This window comes from Alosa sapidissima, chromosome 20, assembly GCF_018492685.1.
Source record: "Alosa sapidissima isolate fAloSap1 chromosome 20, fAloSap1.pri, whole genome shotgun sequence".
Lineage (NCBI taxonomy): Eukaryota > Metazoa > Chordata > Actinopteri > Clupeiformes > Clupeidae > Alosa > Alosa sapidissima.
The window spans coordinates 3,315,497-3,339,114 of NC_055976.1; the positions used below are offsets into that span (position 1 = coordinate 3,315,497).

General features: G+C 42.6%; 3 protein-coding genes across 7 annotated transcripts; 2 read left to right on the plus strand and 1 right to left on the minus strand.

Moving 5' to 3' along the window:
- Positions 1–1,157: 1,157 nt before the first annotated feature.
- Positions 1,158–11,851, plus strand: ccnjl (cyclin J-like). 2 transcript variants are annotated; one of them, XM_042074920.1, is made up of 6 exons: positions 1,158–1,562; positions 2,166–2,279; positions 3,348–3,558; positions 9,351–9,650; positions 9,939–10,098; positions 10,267–11,851. In XM_042074920.1, the coding sequence occupies exons 2-6, from the start codon at positions 2,211–2,213 to the stop codon at positions 10,814–10,816; spliced, it is 1,290 nt and encodes a 429-aa protein (XP_041930854.1). In that variant the 5' UTR covers positions 1,158–1,562; positions 2,166–2,210; the 3' UTR covers positions 10,817–11,851. The 2 variants fall into 2 exon arrangements, with proteins under 2 accessions (XP_041930854.1, XP_041930855.1); XM_042074921.1 differs by having other exon boundaries at positions 1,158–1,418.
- A 1,030-nt stretch (positions 11,852–12,881) lies between these two features.
- On the minus strand, positions 12,882–18,225 carry LOC121694663 (alpha-1A adrenergic receptor-like). The gene is made up of 2 exons (XM_042074911.1): positions 17,020–18,225; positions 12,882–13,610 (listed from the first exon to the last, which is right to left on the minus strand). The coding sequence occupies exons 1-2, from the start codon at positions 18,179–18,181 to the stop codon at positions 13,156–13,158; spliced, it is 1,617 nt and encodes a 538-aa protein (XP_041930845.1). The 5' UTR covers positions 18,182–18,225; the 3' UTR covers positions 12,882–13,155.
- Positions 18,226–19,531: 1,306 nt separating this feature from the next.
- sod3b (superoxide dismutase 3, extracellular b) lies at positions 19,532–21,774 on the plus strand. 4 transcript variants are annotated; one of them, XM_042074961.1, is made up of 2 exons: positions 19,532–19,655; positions 20,319–21,774. In XM_042074961.1, the coding sequence occupies exon 2, from the start codon at positions 20,340–20,342 to the stop codon at positions 20,964–20,966; it is 627 nt and encodes a 208-aa protein (XP_041930895.1). In that variant the 5' UTR covers positions 19,532–19,655; positions 20,319–20,339; the 3' UTR covers positions 20,967–21,774. The 4 variants fall into 4 exon arrangements, with proteins under 4 accessions (XP_041930895.1, XP_041930893.1, XP_041930894.1 ...); XM_042074959.1 differs by lacking the exon at positions 19,532–19,655 and adding an exon at positions 19,709–19,867; XM_042074960.1 differs by lacking the exon at positions 19,532–19,655 and adding an exon at positions 19,803–19,867 and having other exon boundaries at positions 20,228–21,774.
- Positions 21,775–23,618: the final 1,844 nt, after the last annotated feature.

Genomic DNA, 23,618 nt, shown 5'->3' on the forward strand with positions numbered 1-23,618 from the left:
GAAAAACTCCCTTACTAAGGAAGAATCCTTGGGCAGATCCACGGCTCAAGAGGCTAACCCAACTGCCAGGGGTCTTGCTGTGTGTGTTGGGAGGATGACAAGGGAGATATGGGATAGTGTGCTGTGTATGTGGGGAGAGGGCAGTGTGCAATATGTGTGTTGGAGAAGCTTCCTCATGAGACAATGTGCTGTGTATGGGGGGGGGGGTGGGGGGGGTGGGAGGGCAGTGTGCTGTAAGTATGTTGGGGATGTGTGTTGGAGAAGCGTCCTGATGAAATAATGTGCTGTGTATGATGTGTGTGTGGGCGGGAGGGGAGTGGAGCAGTGACTGTGTGTGTGTGTGTGTAGTGTGTGTGTGGGGGCAGTGTGCTGTAAGTATGTAGTGGATGTGTGTTGGAGAAGATCCTGAAGACAATGTGAAGACAAGTATGTAGAGGAGGCTTACTGTAGCAAGCAGTGTGCTGTATGTATGTGAGGTGATGACAGTGATGATGTAAGTGTGTGTGTTTTTTGTGTGTGTGTTAGGGATGGGGGTGGGGGGCAGAAAGGCTAGGCAATCAAGGACATGGGTAGATAGATGGAGGAGAAATCAAAAATAATAAATAAAAAGTTCTATGGAGATGTGCAAAATTTGGAGAAAGTCAGATATGTGTGTGTGTGTGTGTGTGTGTGTGTTTTGACGTGTGATGAAATAAGAAAATAAATAAAAGGTCTGTAGCATAGGGAGAGGGATGTAAAAGTGCTAAACGTCATGTAGGTATGTGTGTGTGTGTGTGTGTGTGTGTGTGGGGGGGTGTGTGGGGGGGGGGGGGGGGGGGGGGGGGGGGGTAGAGTAGAGCTGAGCTGAGCGCACTACTCTGCAGAGTACAATCTCTAACTGTGGAGTTCCCATACCAGGTGATGATGCTACCAGTTAGAACACACTCAACCGCTGAAGTGTAGAAGGCCTTCATGATGGATGTAGAAACTTTGAATTTCCTTAGCTGACGAAGGAAGTAGAGTCGTTGTCTGGACTTCTTCAGAACATATTGAGTGTTAACAGTCCATGTTAAGTCTTCAGTAATGTGGACACCAAGGTATTTAAAACTTGTGACTCTCTACAGGTTCCCCGCTGATCATTAGTCACAGTCGAAATAGCCAAAAAGCCATAGCGTAATGCGCATGGAAAGCAATCAGACCTTTTCAGTTATCCATTCGTGGCTAAGGCCAAGAAAGCAGGAGCCCTCGACTTGAGTAGGCTAGTGTAGTGGACTACAGCTCCCACAAGTCTTTGCCGTTGGTCGTAGGGAGATTCACGAGTAGCCTCAATAGCCGCTTTGGGGAAACCAGTGTATTGGCTGAGCACATTGGGAGAAAAGCACAAGAAAAGCTGTTAAAAGTGGACCACCGTTAATAAGGGAACTGTCTTCTTTACACAGGTATCGCGATTTGCTCCCTCCTCCAGTGGACGTACGCGTACTTATTGTTCCTTTTATTGAAGGAGGATTAAACAAAAACTTCCAACGAGGAATTTCAGGATGTTGGTCTGAGACAAAGGGGTCCGGGGCATTGCATTCGGAGTGGTAAGGGGCACAAGCGTAACAAATGCTTTATCAGTTTTGCGAATTAAGATTCGTATATGGCACAATGGTCTGTGTTGTGTTTGTTTCATTCTGTTTAGTGATATTTTCCCTTCTGTTGTTCACTTTGAGTTAACCGTTGAAATATCTCAACAAAAAGCTTTGAGTTCATCAATAACTGCAGGCTTTCTCGTGGTGTTGATAACATGCGGGAGTAGGACAGCATTAGGCTATCACCAAACTATAACCTAGCCTACTGCATCTATAGTTTTCTTACTTGTGCTGTTAACAATCGCTAGAAAGTAACCGAAGCAGCCGGCTATAAACTAGCTGTTTAGTCGAACTCCAGAAGAAATGGCCATTTAAATCCCTACCCGCAATATGCTGTTGTCCGGTGTCGTGTTACTTAGTTGATTCTCACTATTTGGTTCACCGACTTTATCAAATGTTGATCTATCTCTTATTTCGTGATATCTGTATTGATGTTTCAAATGATTTATTTTAAAAAGTGTATTTAATTAGCCTTCTTTAGTCTTTGGTCAGAGTAGGGTAATCTTCTTCTGAGGCGGACAAGAATGCTCATCCTATTCTGAAATGATCCCGTAGGGTTGATTTCATAGCCTACTCTTGGTGCGTTCTGGATGGGAAGAAATGGAAACAGAGTCGCAATGGTGGAAAGGACAGCTGGCTGCGGATATCCATCAAGCTCTCCGCATAAAAGTAAGATGTGTTTGTTTTGTTTTGGTTATTTATTTGATTGCGTGCTTGCCTGGATGCATAGTGGCACTGTCTAATGACACATTTGATCTCTCATGGCTTCCTCATTTGGTCTCATATGTCGACTGAGATTAGTATACCTGTCTATATGCATCTCAAAACATACTTTTTCACACATTCTCTCAAAGAATAACTGGCAAAAGCTAAACAAAAAATGACAAATGACAAAACCAGCTCAGACAAAAAAAAAAGCCCCAATTAAACCAAACAGTACCTGTAGATATTTATGTTCATGTTTATGGTATTTGGCAAGCTTGTATGTACCAAATATACGCTTTGTCCAAAGTGAATGTGTTTCTATGACATCTCTTTTCTTTTAATAATAATTTACTGCATAACAATAGATTAAGTCCACAGTTCAGCTGTTCATGTGACATCAAAAACAAGTCACTGTTTTTTTTTTAGATGAATATTAGTTAGATTTGTTATATAGCCCATGTTAATGCACATTTGGTCTACTTTAATGACTAAGATATTATCCCTGTGTTTTCTTATTTTACGATTGTTAAGTTCAGTATTTAATGAAAACTCTGCCGACTCCAGTGTTGAATTACTTATTGTATATGTATTTCGGCAAACATATGTTGCACATATGGTTACAAATGTATGTAGTTCCTCTGAAGACTTACAGAAAGTGCATGCAAGACATTCTTTGCAGGTTTTACAAGCCACTTACAAATAAATTGTTTCTGTGAAAACAAGTGGACTTGCTAATGAGTTTCAGTTATTGGCCCAAGTAATTTCTTCCCTTGTGTCAAGTTAATTTAATTAGCCTTTGTGTATCCATCATGGTAAAGATGTTTTGAAAGAAGGTGTTTTTGATTATTCAATTTAGAAGTGATTATTATTTTAAATGACAGAAAATTAAAGAGAGTCATTCATATATCACCTTTAACGGTTAAAAGCATTTACTTGAGACTTTTTGTAGAAGTGCTTGTTCTATTTTTGGTATACTTTATTAACACCCCTGTGATTTTCTTTCCTTTTTTTTCTCCTCAACTCCCTCTGTAGGAGCTGAAGTTGCCTGTCTATCATGCCCACTCTCCCCAAATTGGCATGCGCCGCTACTTTGCCGACTTGCTGGCCATCCTGAGTAACCGCTACCAGCTGTGTGCCACAGCTCGCCATCTGGCTGTCTACCTCCTGGACCTCTTCATGGACCATTATGATGTGGCCATCAAGCAGCTCTACGTCATTGCACTCTCCTGCCTCCTCCTAGCCAGTAAGTGCCTGCAGTCTTCCTCCAACATTGGCATGAAGCGGTGTCTGTGGTGCTCATGTGGAAAGAACCTATGAAAACTATGATGCAAATTTCACAAATTTAGATTTTTTTGCCTCAAAGTGTGAGCTGCACTTCGTGGCGTTGCATTGTGGAATAGGTTTTATAAGGCTGTAGCACAGAATGCCCAGTGGTTTATGCTCACAGCACCCTTAACATTCCTGTTAAGCAATTGAGTGAGTTTTTATAAGGCAGCAGTAGTGAGGTGCAGATGGACGTAGTATTAGTTAGATTTTCTGAGAGTGTATTTAATGTGAGCCTGTGTTTGCCTCATTTCTTCATGGGAAATGAATACATGTTGTTTTTCTCTTGCCAGTGTGGTATATTTGTGGGTCATACAGCTTTCTTCACGTGATCACATAGGATGGACTAGCTCAAATAATTAAAAATTACACGCTGGCAAGATTTGTCAGTGATAATGATGTATTATTTTGCCATGCTTGAGTTCATTTGAGCGGCACTGAAGCGTGGGCAATTAATCTAATGAAACTGTCACTGAGTGAGACTGGGATATGGTCCACTCACAAGTGACGTGCGTGAGAGGGGGGTGGGGGGCAGTGTGTGTGTCTGAGTGATAGTTTAAGTTTAAGCCATAGAGCTTGATAGAGCTTGTACGTTTTAAAAGTGGAAACATACTAAAGTTAATAGTTATGTACTCTGGGTGTCACTAATTCTCTGCACATGTGAGTGTCTAGCCATCATTTTTTTCTTTGGTCTTAAGCACAATAGCTTTAATGTCTAATTAAATATGAGATTCAGAAAAGCAAAGGAAGTCAGAAACCGTAATTGTTTGAATTAAACCCTTTTAGCTGCAGTCATATAACATGTATGTACAGTGTTAATGTAGTAGTAGTGCAACACTTTGGCCTTAGAGTAGGACAGGAATTGAAAGAAGAGTAGGACGGATTGTTTTGGTTATTTATTGTGTTTTGATGGTTTTTTTGGAAACTCCTCAGCTGTAGTCAGAGGGCTTCGTGGAGGGGCTTTAAAAAGTGTAGCCACCCCAACCCCCTCCAGCCCTCCTCCCCTTGCCATATGCTGCTCGAGTTGGGCCCAAACAAAAGCCCCACCACTCTGACACACACACACACACACACACACACACTTTTAGCAGGTCGGCTCACCATCATATGGGGGATGGGATTGGATCAGCTCAGAAACCACAGCAGTAGGGAACTTTATATACATGAATTAATTTAATAATAATACATTTGCAAATTATTTTTCTCTCATTGTATCCAGTTTTGTGTTTGCGAAAGTTTCATTCCAATTTTGCATCAAAGTATATTTCCCAAGGGTGCTTTTTGACCATTATTTATAAGGACTAAGAACTGTTAGTTAAAATTGATTGAAGCATTTCATCAGATCTCGTACTAAATCAAAATTCAGTCTTGTCCTTGTCTGTTTGTCTTATTTGCCTTAGATCACATGTTGCCCTTCTTAAAAAATGAACACATTTTCAGGAGGTATAAGTGTCTCTGGTGTGAGAGACTTTTTGAGGAAAGACCTTTGTGGTATGCGCCTCTGGAGTTGCACCTCTGTGACACACCTTGTCAGAGTCAGGCTTGAATGGCCCTGAGAAATGGCCTCCGTGAGAAGCAGCCTTGAGTTTCCTCGGGGGTTGGAGCTGGCGGAGAGGAAGGGAGCTTCAAAGGCAGGTGGAGGCCTGATATTGAGCAGAGTGGAGGAGGAGGGAGAAGTGGGCGTTGAGACGCAGAGGAGGGGGGCACATGGGCAGCTGAAAGGCCCAGCGGGGAGCCCTGATATGTAGATTAAACCCCCAAAGCCCAGGGGTTTGATGCTAATGCAAAGGAATTAAGCCCTCACTAGATACTTAAGACAATTATTTTTGCATTGCAGATTTTAAGACTGATTGCTGCTGTCCCTCATAGATTATCTTATATTTCATATCACTTCTAAAATATGATGATATGAAGTTGAAAGTAAAATACCAAAATGTCTTTAGGCCTTATTTACCCATTATTGAATGTCTTGAATGAAGTTTTAACGTCTTGAGTAGCCTTTTGGCGTAGGTTATCGTGTGTCTGTTATTTTAGAACACAGTATTATGTGTGTGGGCATGTGTTCTGTGGTTTTAAAAGTGACGCAGTGTGTGCGAGCCAGTGAACGAGCACGTTTTAGTTCATTGTTCCCACATAGCTTCACATAGTCTGCATAAGCAGCTCACCATCAGAACTGTCTGCAGATGCCTCTGACAGCATTTGTTTGTCTGCTGCCGTGCATTTGCACTCTGGGTCAAAGCTCTCCGGAGATCTGTATTGTCTGCACTCAGAGCCGGGGGAGAGGGGTGAGGACACGGAGCAGGCCTGCGGCTGAGCTCTGACCAATTTCACACCCCCAACGAAAGGCGAGCTGGCAAATTAAAGACCTTTGCTGCGCACAGAGGAATTTCTTTTAAGGCTGTCAAGTCGCCCCTTTTCTTTCTTTAGATGGATTAAAGATGATTTAGTTGTAACAACCAGTGTTTTTTAACTTACTTAACTGCTGGCATGTTCTGTAGCAATTAGGTTACAAAGGTTGGCAAAAAGTACTTGCAACAAAGATCCTTTGCTAGATGATGGGGCAGTCCGTGTAAGTGTATTATAAATGATTGAGGAGGAGAAAACATTAATTTATCCATACAAATACAAACCTACTTTTCATAAATATTTTCATGAATCCCTTGCTTGTAGTCCTCTACTCCATTCATCTGTGGGTAGGAAGTCCGTTCCCTAATTGATTGATGTGCAGATTCCGGTGTGCATTGTAATGCATTTTTATGAAGATTACAATATAAAGGACTCTGTGATTAATGGCCATCACAAAATGTCCTGGGGGTAAATAAGTGCCCACTTAGCTTTGTAGTAGCCAACATGCATGGTGAACTTGGTGAAAAGAAAATATAAAGAAATTGGACACACGAATGCAAATATCACCATCAGAATATCAGTGAACAGTGATGTTGAAGTAGTCCAATGGCAGTAAGCAGTAATGTCCATTCTAGCCTATTGGGATATGAGCAGAAGCTAGATGAGTGCTGTATTGATTGAAAGGAAACAGCAGAGAGAATGTGTATCAACATACAGGCTGGCGTGGCAATCTATATTTCACATTGTTTTTAAATAGTGCCATATATGCTGATGTCAGCATCTTACTGAAATATTGACCTCAGCTTGCCTGTTTAGACTTTAAAAGCAGCATTACTAGTCTTTGGCTGACTCATTTCATGAAAGACCTTGAAGATTGTAGCAAACCCATTACAGTGATAGATATCCAACTTGTCATGGAGTTTACAAGTTCCTTGTTTGACATTCAGGGTAAAGTAGTCCTCGTGGTGGTGAGTTGCGTTAGGCCATATCTGAGATCACGTTCTCTTTGTGGGGCTGTGAGAACAGAGGAGAGGAATGTGTGTACACTTCAAACAGTGCCATGCAGGTGATAAGGCCCTAACTGAATGGATGACAAATCCACAGACCCATCAACCGTTTAGCAAGAATGCTTGGAAAATTCCAGGTTGTCCAAGGCCTGTGTTAAATAACGGGCTATTTATTTATTAAACACAGAGGCAGTTTGATCTTCTACCTGATCTGTAAATAGACTTGATATGACTGTAGATAGTTTTCTGGCAGAGTCTGGCAGTAGAATGTTGTTGTTTTTTTCATCAGTGTCCACATTAATTAAAAAGTCCTTTGGTTCACACGAAGGTATTAAGTATCTTAGGCTTGTTTTTCAGTGTGAGTGTCTATCTCCTCTGCTGTTCAAAAGCCTCCTACTGCAATTGAAATAGTTTAAATGCTAGGGAGCAAAGGTGACTTTTCAGTGACTAGCTGATGTTTTGTTTTATTTTGAAATATTTCTCCTTCTGGCTTAGTTGGCCCAACACCAGACAGTAATTTGTTTTTCAGGCTGAAATTAAAATATCCCATATCTCTCCGTAGACATTAATGTGAAACCTCAAAGCAGTCTAGTGGAACATCTAACCTGTGCAAGTCTTGTAAAAGCTAATTTATTTATGTGTCCCCGTGGCTGTCTGAGAGATGATCCATCAGCCAGGGCCCGGGAAGGGTGTTATTGCAACAATTGAGCTTGTAAAATGCCTGTCAAATCTTAATTCGTAGGAGTCTGTTTTGGTGCATTTTTTTTTTAAACCTTTGAGCAGTACAGGTTGGAACCTGGCTGCCACTGATGGCTGTGATCCCCCCAGTAGCCCATGGAACTGAGGGGATAAATCATTTGTTCACCCCACGCCTTTGCCTCCTCCCTTACATCTTATCCACATGCATTCTTTCACAAATGAAAAAGGGAGTAACCATCCCATTTGGTTCTTATCTTAATCCAAGTTAACTGGAATCAGGCATGCATTTGGCACCACTGGCTAACTCTGATGACTCAAAATACACCTACTGTATGAAGGTGGGAAGAGTTGACCCATAGCCTAGGCCACACACACACACACACACACACACACACACAGTATAGGCCATTTTTGAAGGGTACAAACAAGTTATTTTGGCTCAGAAATCACCTTTCCAGACAATGGTTTAATCAAAGGTCTGTCTGTCGTTTTTAATTGAATATTAGATACAAAACAATTTACCTTGTGGCACATTAATGACTTATCCATAGCATTAGTGATTTGTTGTTTTTACATGCATAGTTGGTCACACTTTTCTCATTTTAGAAAAGGTGAATTTAAAGGTGATTACTCCAGGTGTGAAAGCTGCAATCAAAAAAGCTACGAGAACAGCCATGTTTGACAAACAAGCTTTTGGGCCAGTGGGCCGGCCATGCAGCAGGCTGGGTGCAGACAAGTTGAGCCAAAGCTGAGAGTGCTGCAGTGCAGACGGGGAGCAGAGTGGGCCATTTCCTGTCTCTAGCCATTAGACGCTATTACAGCCTGTTTGCTAATTGCCCCCCTAGCCAGCCTGGGCCGTGGACCTCCAGGGTTTATGGCACGCCTGGCATGAGCAGTAAAAATCACACCAGGCAAGGAGCTCAGCCCAGGCAGCGTTTGTCAAGATGAACAGAGGCAGCAGCTGGGAGGGAGGGAGGGAGAGAAAGGGGGGGAAGGACGGACGGAGAGAGAGGGGGAAGGAGGGAGGGAAGGAGAGGGGGAAGGAGCTCAATGGGGGAAAAAGGCAGGGAAGTTGAAAGGAAGCTTGAGAAAATAAGACGCAAGATCTTATCAGTCTCCACCCCTTCAGTCCACTGTCTGTTTTCGTATGCAAAGAGATGAGGGAGGAATAAAACGGCTGTAATCACGGAGGCTTATTGTAGTCTGCTGACTAGCTCGCTCTTGCTGTTGAGTTTTTCTACATCCGAGGTTTGTTATTTTGACATTTTTGTCACACAAGAAGATATTTTAGTAGGGTTTTTAAAAAAGCCTGTCTATGAACCCGAGAAACCACCATGTCTATATTTAACTGGTCTTTCCACCAGTGTTTGTACAGCAACCTTGAGGTATTGACGTATTATCAGTTTTAACTATGTCTCAAATGTTCAGTTCCTCTTGACACAATGTCATTGTGGTTTTAGTGTATCATGCCGAGTACTCAGGGCACCGTTCTCCGTTCTGTTCTGTTACTCTGATTCTGCTGTAGAAATGAGCAGTTAATTTGACTGCACTTCCTATGCAGTATATCTTGACCCAGCATTAGCCTGGACATCACACAATGAAGGGCCTGTGTTGCCGCACATTCCAGTGACCGTCTCTCCTCGTCCGCTTGTGTCCCCAGGCAAGTTTGAGGAGAAGGAGGACCGCGTGCCCAAGCTGGAGCAGCTCAACGCGCTGGGCATCATGTGCAGCCTCAACCTGGTGCTCAACAAGCGCGACCTCATCAAGATGGAGCTGCTGCTGCTGGAGACCTTCAGCTGGAACCTGTGCATCCCCACGCCGGCCCACTTCATCGACTACTACCTCCAGGCCTCCGTGCAGGAAGGCGACCTCTACAACAGCTGGCCACTCGCCTCCATCTCCAAGACCAAAGCGTTCATGGACAAGTACACCCACTACTTCCTGGAGGTGTCTTTGCAAGGTAATATGAAGTGGGGATGCAGAGAGTATAACTGTCTGTGAAGTGAGGGGAAAAAATGGAAGGTTGCATATTTCATTCAAAGTTTAAAACACAAGTAGCTCCGATCTGAAATGTCTAATGTCCTTCCCTGTGCTGTAATCCACTTTCAAATGAAGCATGTGCTAGTGGGACTCATGAGTGTGTGTGAATGGGAATGGATGTGGGAGGTGTAAGTGGACTAGCTGGGGAGAGCAGGGCTGTGCTGGCTGGACTGGTTCTCAGGCTCACTCACCAGGCCGTCTCTTCCAGATCACGCCTTCCTGAGCTTCCGGCCGTCCCAGGTAGCGGCGGCCTGCGTGGCGGCCTCCAGGATCTGTCTGCAGATCAGCCCCAGCTGGACCACTGCCCTGCACCTGCTCACCGGCTACACCTGGGACCACCTCACCAAGTGCATCGAGCTCATGCTGCTGTAAGCTCCTGCTGCTGCCGCTCTGCCAGCCTTTCCACCATTTCAATAGACACACAGCTCAGTTGTTCAGTTCCAGTTGGATTGCTGCTACATTGTCCCCAACTGTGAATGTGTCTCCTAATTCTGTCCTCTGTCCTCTGTCCTCTGTCTGGTCCCCCTCCCCTGCAGTGCCCATGACAACGATGTGAAGGAAGCCAACAAAACCAAATCTCCACATCCCTCCAGCCAGGTGTCCTTGCAGTCGGTCGCCCAGCACATGCACCTCTCGCCTGTCTCTGCAGTGCAGCGACCCGCCTTGACCTCCAGCGGCCTCTCCTCCTCTTCCTCCTCCTCCTCCTCCTCCTCCTCCTCCTCCCAGGCGTTGCTCTTCCAGGCGCGGGAGTTCCCCCACCTGTCGCAGCACTCGCCCTCGCTGGCCCAGCTGCACGCGCTGGCCGTGTCCGAGCCGCAGGCGCTGGGCGCCATGGTGCCTCAGGACTTCCTGCACAGCCACCGCATGGGCATGCTGCCGGGCGCGGAGATGGCGGGCGCCCTGCCCACCTACCAGAGCCTCCCCGCGGGGCTGCCGACGGGGCCGCGCGCCCTGGCCCTCCAGGGGCCCATCTCCATGCAGGTGGCCATCGCGGCCGAGCCCCGCCACTGCATGAGCATGGCCGCCTACGCCGGGGGCTACCTGGGCGCCCACCCCACCTTCAGCGCCGGCTGCTTCAACAGGTGACGCCAGGAGCGCGAGAGGAAAGGCAAGCGGGAGCGCCCGAGCAGCGCCGCCACCACCGCGCCCCTCTCTCTCGCCACGCCGCCCCCGCCCGCCTCGCGTCCACCCCCGCCCACGCTGCGCGACCGCCGCCACAAGCACAGGCCCAAGCCAAACACCAGCAGAGACCCCGTGGAGGTCATCACTCTGACGTGACACTGAAGACTCGCAGACCTCGTTTGGTCTCTCTGGAGCTACTCTTTAAAAACCAAGGGAAGTACGCTTCCCGTCACTGTGATCTTTTTGTAGGAAGCCATGTAGCATATTCGCCCATATGGCTTCTCCTGTCTGTCCTCCATCCCTGTGGAGCATGACTGAACATGAACACACCAGGGACGCATACTTGAGCTGCTTGACGTGCTTCACTATGAATTAAAACTAGTGTGGCCAGTTAACTCCAGCTCACAACGTAAGAAGAACCACTGACTGAAACCCACTATACGAGTGCTATTTGCTGAGCAACTGAGGTGTTTCAAAGTGTCTGCAGGGTTGGGAAGAATCAAATGTGTCCAAACACTGTTTCTGTTCACTCTCCTCATGGCCTGTTCCTCCAGCACTCTGGAGTCACACTGCTGGTTTGATGCCTTTGAAGAAAAGCTTTTGAAATCCCGTTTTATCCTCAAAATGGACACTTTTATTGCCTAGGGATTTCTTTTTTTTTATTTCCCTTTTTTTTTTTTTTTATTAATATCCTTATTAGTATCCTTTTGGTAACCAATGCTGCTGCCCTTTCTGGACTAATGAACTGAACAAGTATAGAGTTTATAAGGAGTATTTCCTCAGATATGTTTACACAGATCTGTTTCATCAACCATGTGGTATCAGGGATCAGGGACTTAATGGATTACTTGAATATGAAACCATTTACCTAAGGTTTATTTATACTTTTTATAAGTTGTTTTATTTGTACTCTTTAGTTTAGTTTATTTTTTTTTTATTTACAGTATGAAAACACTGTTGATGAGAAATGTTTCCCCTCAATAAAGCCGTATCCCTTGATAGAATGTATGATTTGTTTGAGGAAGTGCACAAAAGAGGTCTACAAAACGTGTTCTTTCAGGGTCAACCTTTCCCAGTATTCTTTATGCAAATAAGTGACCTTCTCAAGAAATAAGGAACATCTCCATCTAACTGCTGTTCCCCTCATCGTCCAGTGTGGTGTGGGAAAGAGGGCAGGACAAACGTCTTGTAAGGTTCCCACAAGTTTTCTTCTGAAGTATTCACCAAATATTAAAACATTTAAAATCTAGTCTTTTTCTGTGAAACAGTTTCCCTGAAAGTTTTCCTTTCTTTAATATGAAGGGGACACAAGCTCCTTTGTCAGTAATTTTTTTTTTTTTTTTTTTTTTTTTTTACATATCAAAAAAAAACAAATTGGCACTGTAAAGAAAATGTGATTAACTGTAATTAACTTTTTGCTGTGTTTTCATATCCTTTTTCAGTTAATCCTTTGGTTTTTGAATTTATCAGTTGCTTCAGGTTTTTTCACATACACAAAGGTCTTTGTGACTTAAAGAGCAGCATGATTTTCCAAATGTTTTTATGCCTTCCTACTAATTTGTTGAATAATACTGATGAATAGAATCTTCAAACCACACAGAATGTTCACGTACATCTTCTGCTAGTAGACAGGCCAGTAATTCAAAAAGATTGTACAAAACTGCTGTAACAAGCCTTTTTTTCTGACAAAACATGTACCCCCATACCAATGATTGATGACCAAACTGACCATGAAATAAAGTCCTAAGTTTTGTTTTGGGGAAATGAAATTCTCGCTTTTGCATAATGACCTAATTTATGGAATCCAGTGTTGATTTGTCAGTACTAAAATCAGTGAAGGACCAAAGCCAACTCTGTTATGGTTTATATACAAATAATATTTGACCCTAATTTGGGAAACTTCTATCAGTAGGTTTACATGTACTGAAGGAGAAAGAACAGCAAATAAGTTCAGCTTTTTTCAGGAGGCAGAACTTCATTAATAAGACAATAACACAATAGACGTGTAGAGAATAATGTATTAGTTAAAATATCAAATGCTTACAGATCTAGCTGGTCTCACAGTGTCCCCTAGTGTTCAAATAGTCAGATTTCTCAGATCAATATGGTAACTGTGAGAAAGTAGAACGACTTACATTCATTGGGAAATTGTACATTTATTATTACCACTTTCAAACAAAACCTGACTATTATAATGTAAACATACTTATTACAAGCAGATATTTACATGTGAGTGTGACAATACTATTGTGTGAAATGATATACATGAAATCCAAACAACCCAAGAAGTGAAAAGTGAGTGTTCAACTCTGGAGGCTGGCCTGTGCTGATTGGAGTTCAACTCCCATCATTCCCAGCTGGTAGTCTGAGGTATTACCTGATGTGGAGGTGGAGATGGCCTCCAGTGTTTGACAAGACCCATCTTCTGGACAGGGTGCCAGTCCAGCGCCAGGGCTAGAACCTCGATGGCCCAGGGACAGCATCCGCTTGCTGCCATTTGGCTGCAAGCTCCCTGCGGAGCCCCGGTGTGTGGAGCCGCCGGCATACACCTGGGAGCTGGCGTAGTTGTGCACCCGCCCCCTCCACCCGGGTTGTCTCCCCTCGTGGCACTGGCACCTCAGGATGCGGATGAAGGCCAGCTTAAAGGCCCGGCTGTAGCAGGGGTAGATGATGGGGTTCATGCAGCTGTTGAAGTAGCCCAGCCAGAAGATCACCTTGAAGACCAACTCAGGGGGCCGGAGGCTGTTGTTGAATGACACTGCAGGAGATTGCGTAATACATGGGTTACATTTTCAGTTCTAATGTCTCATAGTCTACAACACAGAAATACAGTATATGAGCATTTGCCTATACACTCAATAATTGTATTCTTGGCATCCGTTGTGCAAAATCCCTTAAATACTCATTACACACTTGGTACGGTTTTCTGTGCTATTATCTACTGATGCTCATTGCACTATTTCTGCAGCAGGTGGCAGTATGTTCAAACCATTAAAAACACTGCTGGCTCAGCAGTTCTGTTGTAAAACCAGAGGCTATTTCCAAGAAGTTAACAGGGAAATCATTTTATGCCCTGATTGTGCTTTTTAAAAGTCTTTGATGTTGATCTTGAAACACTGAAATGCATTGTTTCCCACTCACAGAGAACATTGTCATCCTCCTTGTGGAGTTTCACAGCATTACATTGAATGCAAACAGAATTACATCCACATTTCAGGTGCAACTGCAATAACTGTGGCTAAAAGGATGAAAGTCTGATATCTGATAACCATCTCACCCACATGGTGGAGGAATTTGCATGTCAAAGGGTCTGAGTGTAAACAATGATGAGCGCTCCTCAGGGAGGATATGTGCTCTTGGCAATACAACATAGCACAATCATCATTTCCTGAGTGCACTTAAGTTCTTCAGTTCCCAAATGACACTTCAGCCAAAGTTTTATATTTTCTCAGTGCAGAGTATGACTTATTAATCAATTAATTACTTTAGTCCCCATAAGGCAGGCGTATCCTTACATGTCACTGCAGATTAAGTCCAATTGATGAGTTTTTCCATAAAACTACGGACGAACAAATAATGGACAGAAAATACAATTTTCTTTTTTTAAATCACCTGACCACTTTACAGTAGACCATAGCTAATTCACAGGAGCGTGTGGAGGGAGGTTATGTGACTTGCTGCACAGAGTTCATTCCCAACAAGTCTAGAGCATGAGGCCAATGGTCTAAAAGGAAGTGAACAGCCAAAGCTGTCACATTCCAGTAAGAGAATCATGACTTTGACTCAATATAACAGAAGAAAAAACAAATGTAAACAAACTCTGGTGGATAAGAGTTGGTAGCATTGTAGGTAGGTTGTGTAATTGATGGTCTCGCACATTGAGTAAGCAAACACACCTAGTTATAGTTGTCTAACTGGACAGGTCTCTCCTGCCTCCCCATATTAAGTACCACTAATTTGCATGTTACATAATCTCATTCACTGTGGTTTCCAGGGGTGAAAATAGCATGTGAAAATACCAAAATTGAGTGAAACCCCATTTATCTCCACCCAGACATACAGATATGGCTACGGTCCTGAGAGAACGACCCAGGATGATTCTGTCTTTTTGTGTGTGTGGTTTATATGGTTGATATTGTAGGTCAGACTGGGAACTGTGCATAACAACATTTTGGTTTGTTTGGCAGATTTTATGTTTAAAATAAGACGGCTTGCATTCATCCACCCACTGACCAATTTGTAAGTATGGACCCTTTTAAACGTAGACATAAACAGATATAGAAGATTTTGTCCCTTCCTGCCCTTAAAATAATAAATAGTGTTGCTCCATATCAAAGGAGAAAAAATAGAAACAATGTGGAGAGTCAATAAATAGATTCAAGATGTATATTTGCCTACACTATACAAACTTAAAAGACCTTTACACCTCCTTCCTGAAAGAGACAAAGTGAAAAACAGAAAAACAATAGATACCCAGGGAGGCAACAAGGAAACATGGCATCCTGTTTTCCCTCTCGCTGGTTTTAAACACTGGGTGTCGTATCTTCATTGTCCAATTGTAAGTTATTCTGTCGGAGAAAGATTATATACTGCTGATGCAGTGACTCAGAAGAGATACTGGTACCAGTTTTCAATGTTTCAACAGTGAGGTGAATTGAATCACTAGTTGATATCATAATCTGCATGATTGATATTGTCAATTGTGACCAATTGTAATGTTTAAAATGGTCCATACTTACAAATCTGCAATCATTATGCTCTCAGTGGAATGTGTCAGCTTGAGTGATGTAAGGTGTTGTTTACATTTCTGAACGAGGTACTTACAGACGGAGACATGAGCATGAGAAGAGCACGCCACTAATGAACACTTTCAGCAAAATGTCAGATGCATGGAGATGTGTTTGCATGTTAATAATCAAGTTCAAACGTATTCCATATGCCACTGAAAGTAATCAATTCCTTTGATCTCCATCATGGTGAGTGGCAAGTTCCCATGCACAAGCATATAGGAGAATCATTAAAGACATCAATAGAAATCCCATGCAATGACATATAAAATGACACGGCATGTGACCTCGGCTAAGAAATGGCATGTAGGGGAATTATTTTAAATATTGATGAAAGACCTCCTCCTACAAATACCTCTGCAAGCTGAAATCAAGGGCCAGATAAATCAAGGGCCAGATAAATGGAAAACAGCTGCAAGAGGCAAATGCATCACAGCCCTGTTGCAATGGTCTCACTCCATTCCTGCAGCGGTGTTGTGCAGCGGCTGTGCACAGGAGACTGCAGCTGTATCTGCCCTCTGTCCATCTGCACTTCCTCACCTGCACAGCCATGGAGCTTGGCACTGGGATATTGAGTCCTCAGGATTCCTTTCTTTTTTTAATTACATTTTTTAGAGTTATTAACATTCCACAGAAAAGGATAACAAACTCCATTCATTCGGAGATTCTGTTCTGTCCGTGCTGAAAACATTACTTCCTATATACCAGGCAATACAGCAGAACAGCTGTGACCTTGGGGCCAATTGCCTGAAGGGCCAAGCCACACGAAACAAGTTAAAAGGGTGCTTTAAAACTATTAAGCAATAAAACAGATTTATGTACATAACCCTTGGTAGCATGGACTTTCTCTGACCACAACAGCCCCACAGCACAAGTGGCCTGTCAGAAAAAAATGAACTTTTAATTTCCTCTGAAAAGCATACAAAAACCACACCCGCAAGGCACTAAGGAAACATGTCTGCTTTTCTTCCCCTTAACTTTTAAGGGTGATCCTGGGGTTAAACAGTGGCCTAGTATATCACACAGTGTCAAAGTGGTAAGACCAAGGCTACCATAGAATAAAAAGAAACTCAGTCAACGGCAGTGTAAAGTCCACTCAAATCTTATTTTAGTGGAAAGAGTATAACTTCATTAAAAGATCTATAATGACAAAGATGGACTTGAACATATGTTCTGAGATGCCTTATTATAGCATGTAAAACTTTTGGCCTTCCAGGATATTTAAACGTGAATATTAATACTTTATTCACCCTGAATGAAACTGTATAGCTCATATTGTATACATTACTTTAGTATTTGCTTTGCTGGATAGTGAGAAAATATTTCATCCATGCAAACTAACCACATCATTCAGTATTTGTAACAGAAACCCATACCTACCAATGGGCAAAGACAGGAAGAATGGCAGCCAGCAAAGGGTGAACATCCCGACCACAACACCAAGGGTTTTAGCAGCTTTCTTCTCCCGAGAGAATTTCAGGACTTTCACTGTGAGAGAATTCCTTGCTTGATGCCCTTGACTTCTGGCTCCGCCACTGCCATCCTGCATCTGTGAACCTCTGTGAATCCTAAGGGTCAGTTCACTTGAATTCAATCTCTCTCGCATGACTCCTGCTTCAAGATTTTTGGTGGTCCTTTTGACGACTACATAAACTCTGAAATACATAACCAATATGACTATTAATGGAATATAGAAAGAGCCCAAGGATGAAAACAGCGCATAAAATGGTTCCTCTGTGATCAGACAAATTGTGGGTTCTGGCGATGGCGGTTGCTTCCATCCAAGAAGAGGGCCAATGGATATCACTAGTGATAATATCCATACACCGACCATAGCAAGAAGTGCTCTGCGTTCCGACACAATGTTAGGGTATTGCAAAGGGTAGCTCACTCCGATGTAACGGTCGATAGATATCACACAGAGACTCATTATAGACGCAGTACAACATAGCACATCAAGAGCAGCCCAAATGTCACAAAATATCCTCCCAAAGACCCAGTAGTCCACAATTTCCAAAGTTGCAGACACTGGCAACACGGTTGTGCCGAGCAACAAGTCTGCAATTGCCAAGTTGATAATAAAATAGTTCGTAGGGATTCTGAGATGCCTGTTGCAAATCACCGACAATATGACTAAGATGTTCCCAACGATGGCTAAAATGATAAAGGTGCCCAAAACCAGACCAAGGGGGACAGCTCTCCAAAGCACCAGGCCAGTCTGACTCGTTCTGTTTGGCGAGGTGGTGTTGGTATAGTTCTCAAGAGAGTGGGTTCCATTGTAAAGTTCATAAGAGTCGTTTTGCCAGAGGTTTGTTGCATCCTCACTGACATTTCTCATTTTGACAAAAACGCCATAGCAGTCCGTGTTCCAGGACGTCTGATTGAATACTAACTGGCAGCCTATTGCGGTCTCATTGCGCACGACATTCCCCTTTACATAGACTCCATAATTCAGGCATTTGACATAAAAATATGGCTGGCTTATTAGACAAAATCGAGGTCTAAAGTTACTTGTTCCTGGTACGAAATTAAAGTCACGCATCTAACCAACCTGACCATCTTTAAACTGCATCCAGTCTCCGAGGGAGAGATGCACAAGCGCTCATGCAGTGCACCTCCTCTTTGCGCTCATACAAGTAACTGAGGGAGTGACGTAAAAATCCGGAGCCTTACGTTCAGACAACAGGCGGTGTACATATAAGAATTGTGGTTTTCCCACGTGCGTTTTATTTGAAAGACAAATCGCGTCTAAAATGATTATATTCATCAGCTCATTAATGCAGATCGACTGCGACATCCTTAGCCATGACTTTGACAGGAGAAACCCATGTGAGATGCAGAAACATTATGCTGATAAGAACAGTAAATCATCTCTCAGTGTGCATGAGAATTTAATATTTGAGGCAGTGGTAATGTTTAGTCAGAATTAACTGAGAAAAAGCCTCTCTATGCATGCATCTAACATAAGCTTTACAACTTGGGTTGTAAATTAAAGAATCTGAGTTGCTTTGAATCGTTTTCATGTGAAACTGCATGGTAAATATGTCATGTAGAGTCTTGTACTCTCAATACAAGATTGCACAGGACTGAGGAGTACTATTACTCCTCAGTCACTTTGTCTCACAATTAAAGACATGTTTTGAATAGCTCATTTAATCAAGTGATGCATGAACACAGACAATTGCTTACATAAATCATATCATGAAGCATCCACCAGAAGGTAACCGATACAGATCAAGACAACATACAACTGAAAGCTTTGCAGTCGCTTGCAGTCATGTGACAGCGTGGAAAAGAACTCCACTTTAATGCTTTGGTACCATAAATGGCAGCTCAGCTCAGAGATATAGCAGCAGTTCAATCTTCCACTCAGATCAACTCCCCACAGTTTTTGTATTACTTTCTCAGTTTCTCTCCTCTCCTGGGCCTTGGTCATATTGGCAACACGGTAGTAGCGACTGGGCCTGCACAAATGTGTGTGTGTGTGTGTGTGTGTATGTGTATGTGTGTGTGTGTGTGTGTGTGTGTGTGTGTGTGTGTGTGTGTGTTATGGGTGGGGTGGGGTGGTTTGCATTCATTTTACAGAACCTGTCCTGTGACAAGGCTGCACAGTGAATAGTATACAACTTTAGATTTGTATTAGATTCTGTGTACCAGATTTGTATTCAGGCAAGACCCTTAACTTGTGCCAATACTGTAACAACTGAACCTTCTTTCAGTTAAATGTTTTGCAGTCACTTTTGACAGAAGTATCTACGCACACAATTCAGACACCATAATGAGACCTGGGACCTAAGAGACCTCCAGTTTCCCCAAGCAATCCAGTTCAACGAACAAAGAAAGCTAGAGGCCATATCTTCAAAATAACAAGTTCAAAATAACAAGTTATATCTTATCCACATGCATTAGAAATCGGGTAAGAAGTTCCTCTGGTGTTTGGTTCAGATTCCTTCCAGTGTAACCAACCAATTTATGAAGACTTACAGGCTTAAAGGCTTACACTTTTACACAATCCAGTAAGTGCTTGGCTGGAAACGTATGCTGAAATTTCTTTTACAAAAACTAAGCTATAGGCTTATTTACTGTCTTACTACTGGGAGTTACTGTTTTGTTTTGAGACGTGGCAACTACCACTGTTACAAAACTATAATTTAGTGGGAGTGGCAGTGTTATAGTCAACTTACGTCTCTGAATCTGCTCAGACGGCATATTTCTTCCAGGTATTAAGGTACGTGCCTTTACAGACTGCTCATAAATGGTTGATGTAAATGTCAAATAATATAGGCTACATTAAGAAACAATGCGTATCGTCTGAAGTACTGTAGCGTGAATCGGGTTTGACCAGGGAAGCGAAGATAACGGTTCACAACATGGCATGGCGTTGCGCAAAAGTAATTTGCTTTCGAGCCTACTCTGCATGCCTTTTTTATCACAGATTAAAACGGGACGACATGTATGCACTTCCTGTCTTGTCTAGCCTTGTGTCCGCATACCAAAACTTGTTTTTTATTTCGTGCGATTATGTACAGTAGCAGCATTAGTGAGTAGTCAAATTGAAAAGCAACCTGCGTCTTATTCTTCATTTTAGTTTACCGAAGCTGAAAAGTATATGATTCAGGAGGCAGTGAAAACATAATAGCCTAGCCCTATATGCCAACTAATATGGCTGTCCTCTGTAGCCTACTGTAGGTCTGGTCAGAATGGTGAATCTTCTTCAATATCTCCTGCTCCTCTGTGGTTGTCATATATGCCTCAGTGTCAATGACGATTCAGTCCCTAATGAGGTGGGTCCTCCTGAGCTCAACGAGAACAGTGGGACTCTCTACGCTACCTGCAGAATGCGGCCGAATTCCAAACTTGCCACTGGCATGCCAAAAATTTATGGGCATGTGATGTTCAAGCAGGAACACGCTGACGATAAGATTAAAGTGGCGATCAATCTACATGGTTTTCCAACCTCTGACGGACAGTTCAGAGCCATCCATATTCATCAGTATGGTGACCTGACTGAGGGATGCTCTTCTACTGCTGGCCACTACAACCCCTTATCAGTTGACCATCCACGCCATCCAGGAGACTTTGGCAATTTCCCGCCCTCCAACGGGAAGATTGTGCAGACACTGGATTCTGATGCCACACTTTTTGGTGGCCTGTCAGTTCTCGGCAGGTCAGTGGTGGTCCATGCAAAGGAAGATGACCTGGGTCGTGGTGGAGATGCAGGAAGCCTCCTTCATGGAAATGCTGGAGAGAGGCTGGCGTGCTGTGTTATTGGGATGGCCAGGCCTAAGGTGTGGGACCGCTTTCAGCAAAAGCGCAGACGAGTGTGATATAGAAACTGACTGGACGTTCACACGTAACACTATGGACCACACTAAATACACCAATGTGCTGTATACAATACCTGTCCATACTAAGTGCAATACAACGAAGTTCATGTAATGAGAATATTTCACTGTTTTCTGCCTCTGGGTTCTTTTATCAGTTTTTCATGCATTTAGTTAATTTTGCCTGGGCCAGACAATTTTGCCTGCTATCATTTGTAATAAAGGCCCTGATACATTATCTGAATGCATAGGGATGCTTTAAAGTTTTTAAAGTCTTTTTCATCAAAGCATAACTGTAGCTCTTTTCTTTAACAATATCTACATATTGCATCTTTACTACAACAAGTTTGAACAAAGGTATCCCATATACCGTTGCTTACGTTGAATTGCACAACACAAAAGAAAACTGAATTTGGGATTTTATCAGTGCATGAGCCTTCAATCCTTGAAATAAGACAACTGCAACCATCACTGTGGTGCACTACATCACTATGATGGCCTCTGAGAAATCCTTTGTACAAGATAAAAAACAATCCAACCTCATTTGAAAGAATTCAGACCATATATTTCTTGGCACTTATTTCAGAACCTGTTCGCTATATCTCCATGGTTTCCTCTAATAAGCTCTTGATTTTGTATCATGAACCCTTCAATAAATTTGATGAGATCCATATGTGTGAGACACTGTTCTGGGAGAGGAGGACTGTGGGCATGACTGGAGTGAAGCAGGCTGAGGCAGAAAAAGCACAGAAAGTCAGAATGGGCTTAACTGTGCCTCCCACTGTCCACGCAAGGCCAGATAAAGCCCAAAGCAGATCAAATCTCATCCAGCCCAGTTGGTTTGTTAACCACCTTTTATTGTTTGTCAGGTGTTCTCGTGTGCCCACTGGCCAGCAAAGCTGATGTTGATTTAATGGGCCATATTAAGCAATAATAATTCAGGCAACAACTGAAAAACAACATGCCCTCGCCCTCGTGGTGGTTACTGATGAGACCAGATGATAACTGACAATACAACACACATGAACCTTCCAATTAAGTCTGTAATATATTTGTGAATTTCATCATTAAAAAGACTATATAGCTATCTTGTGCAATATTAACTCTCTTCTGCCCCTTCCCGGCCACCTGCACTAAAGAATTGCTGAATTAACATGAAGATTACTGGGATATTGACACTTGAAAGGTGTAACTTATTCATATGAAATGAATGTGTATAAGTTGTGATAAAAGTATTTTTGTCTGTAGCCAGGATTTGTAAATTTATCCCACTGATCTGAGTTCAGTGGGAGTATAAATAAAGATAGTATGGATTGTGGGAAAAAGGAGCATGTCAGATATTCAAAATTCCAGAGGTTAAACATGCTTCCTGCATCCAATTTTGGGCATGATTTTTGGGAGGCTGTTTCTGTACTGGATTCATAGCCATTAGCAATTGTGATGTAAGGAACAGTGGGTGCTTGAGATCATATCTACATTCATCCAGTTTACTGTCTGCTGTTCTTACAATAGATGATTAATGTGTTTCATGCTAGCAAACTATCAACTACTGTAAATCCACTATTAATACCACAAACTTCAAACTCAAGCTTCATGTGCACATATAGTCATTCCTGTTGTATTGTACTTATATGTGAATAAAGGTCCTCTACAAAAGGCTGTTCCAAAAGGACCCTGTTCTTCTCAGGTTATGGTTATGGTATTTGTTTATGGTGTTTGGTTATGGTTATTGTTATGGTTATGGTTATGGTTATGGTATTTGGTTATGGTATTTGGTAATGGTTATGGTTATGGTATTTGGCAGACTTTTTGTCCAAAGTGACATACAGTATTCTAGTAGAGTTCAAATAGAGTTGAAAAAGTAGTAGTAATAGTAATAATAGCAAAAATATCAATAACAATATGGAATATGAATCATTAAAGTAATGAGTTCATATAATGAGCTGTTCTATGCTGATAATGCTTACTGCTGCACTTTCAGTCCCTATGACATCCATCAGGCAGCACTCACATGCTGTGTCGTCTGCCAAGAGGACACAGATTAAATGAACTTTTATGGAAGTTTATAAACATCCCAAAATAAAGGTTTTGGAGATAGCTCTCTTGACATCTGATGATGCCAAGCTCCATTATTACAGGGGCGGGGATATTTTCATCCTGAGAAATTTTGAATGTCCTGAGACAGAGACCAGGAAAAAAACCTATGGGCAAATTTTGGAAGAAACAAACGATTCCCTGTAGCTACGCTGAAAATACAGACACTTGGCTGTGATGTCCCAAGGTTAAAGGAATCATAATATAATGTAATGATGACAGCAAACTATCTCAACTCTTTCAAATCCTGTCAATCATCTCGAAAGTCAGAAATGCAGAGGGGGAAGACCAGCCAAAGCTTATCTTTAAAGAATCTCAGTTTCACATAACTATTAAGTTACACACAACTCAAAATTGTCAGCAAAAACAACTGTAAACTGTATAGTATTGTATAATATAATAATATCACAAAGCACTAGGCCTATTTGGCAAACAGACATGCCCTCTTCTTCCTACTCTCTGATTGGCTATCCCAGCTTCCCACAATTCTCATGGGCACAGTGATAGGCTGGTGCGTCAGGAAAGGGGCAGAAACTCCATCTATTGATCAGATTTGGCAAA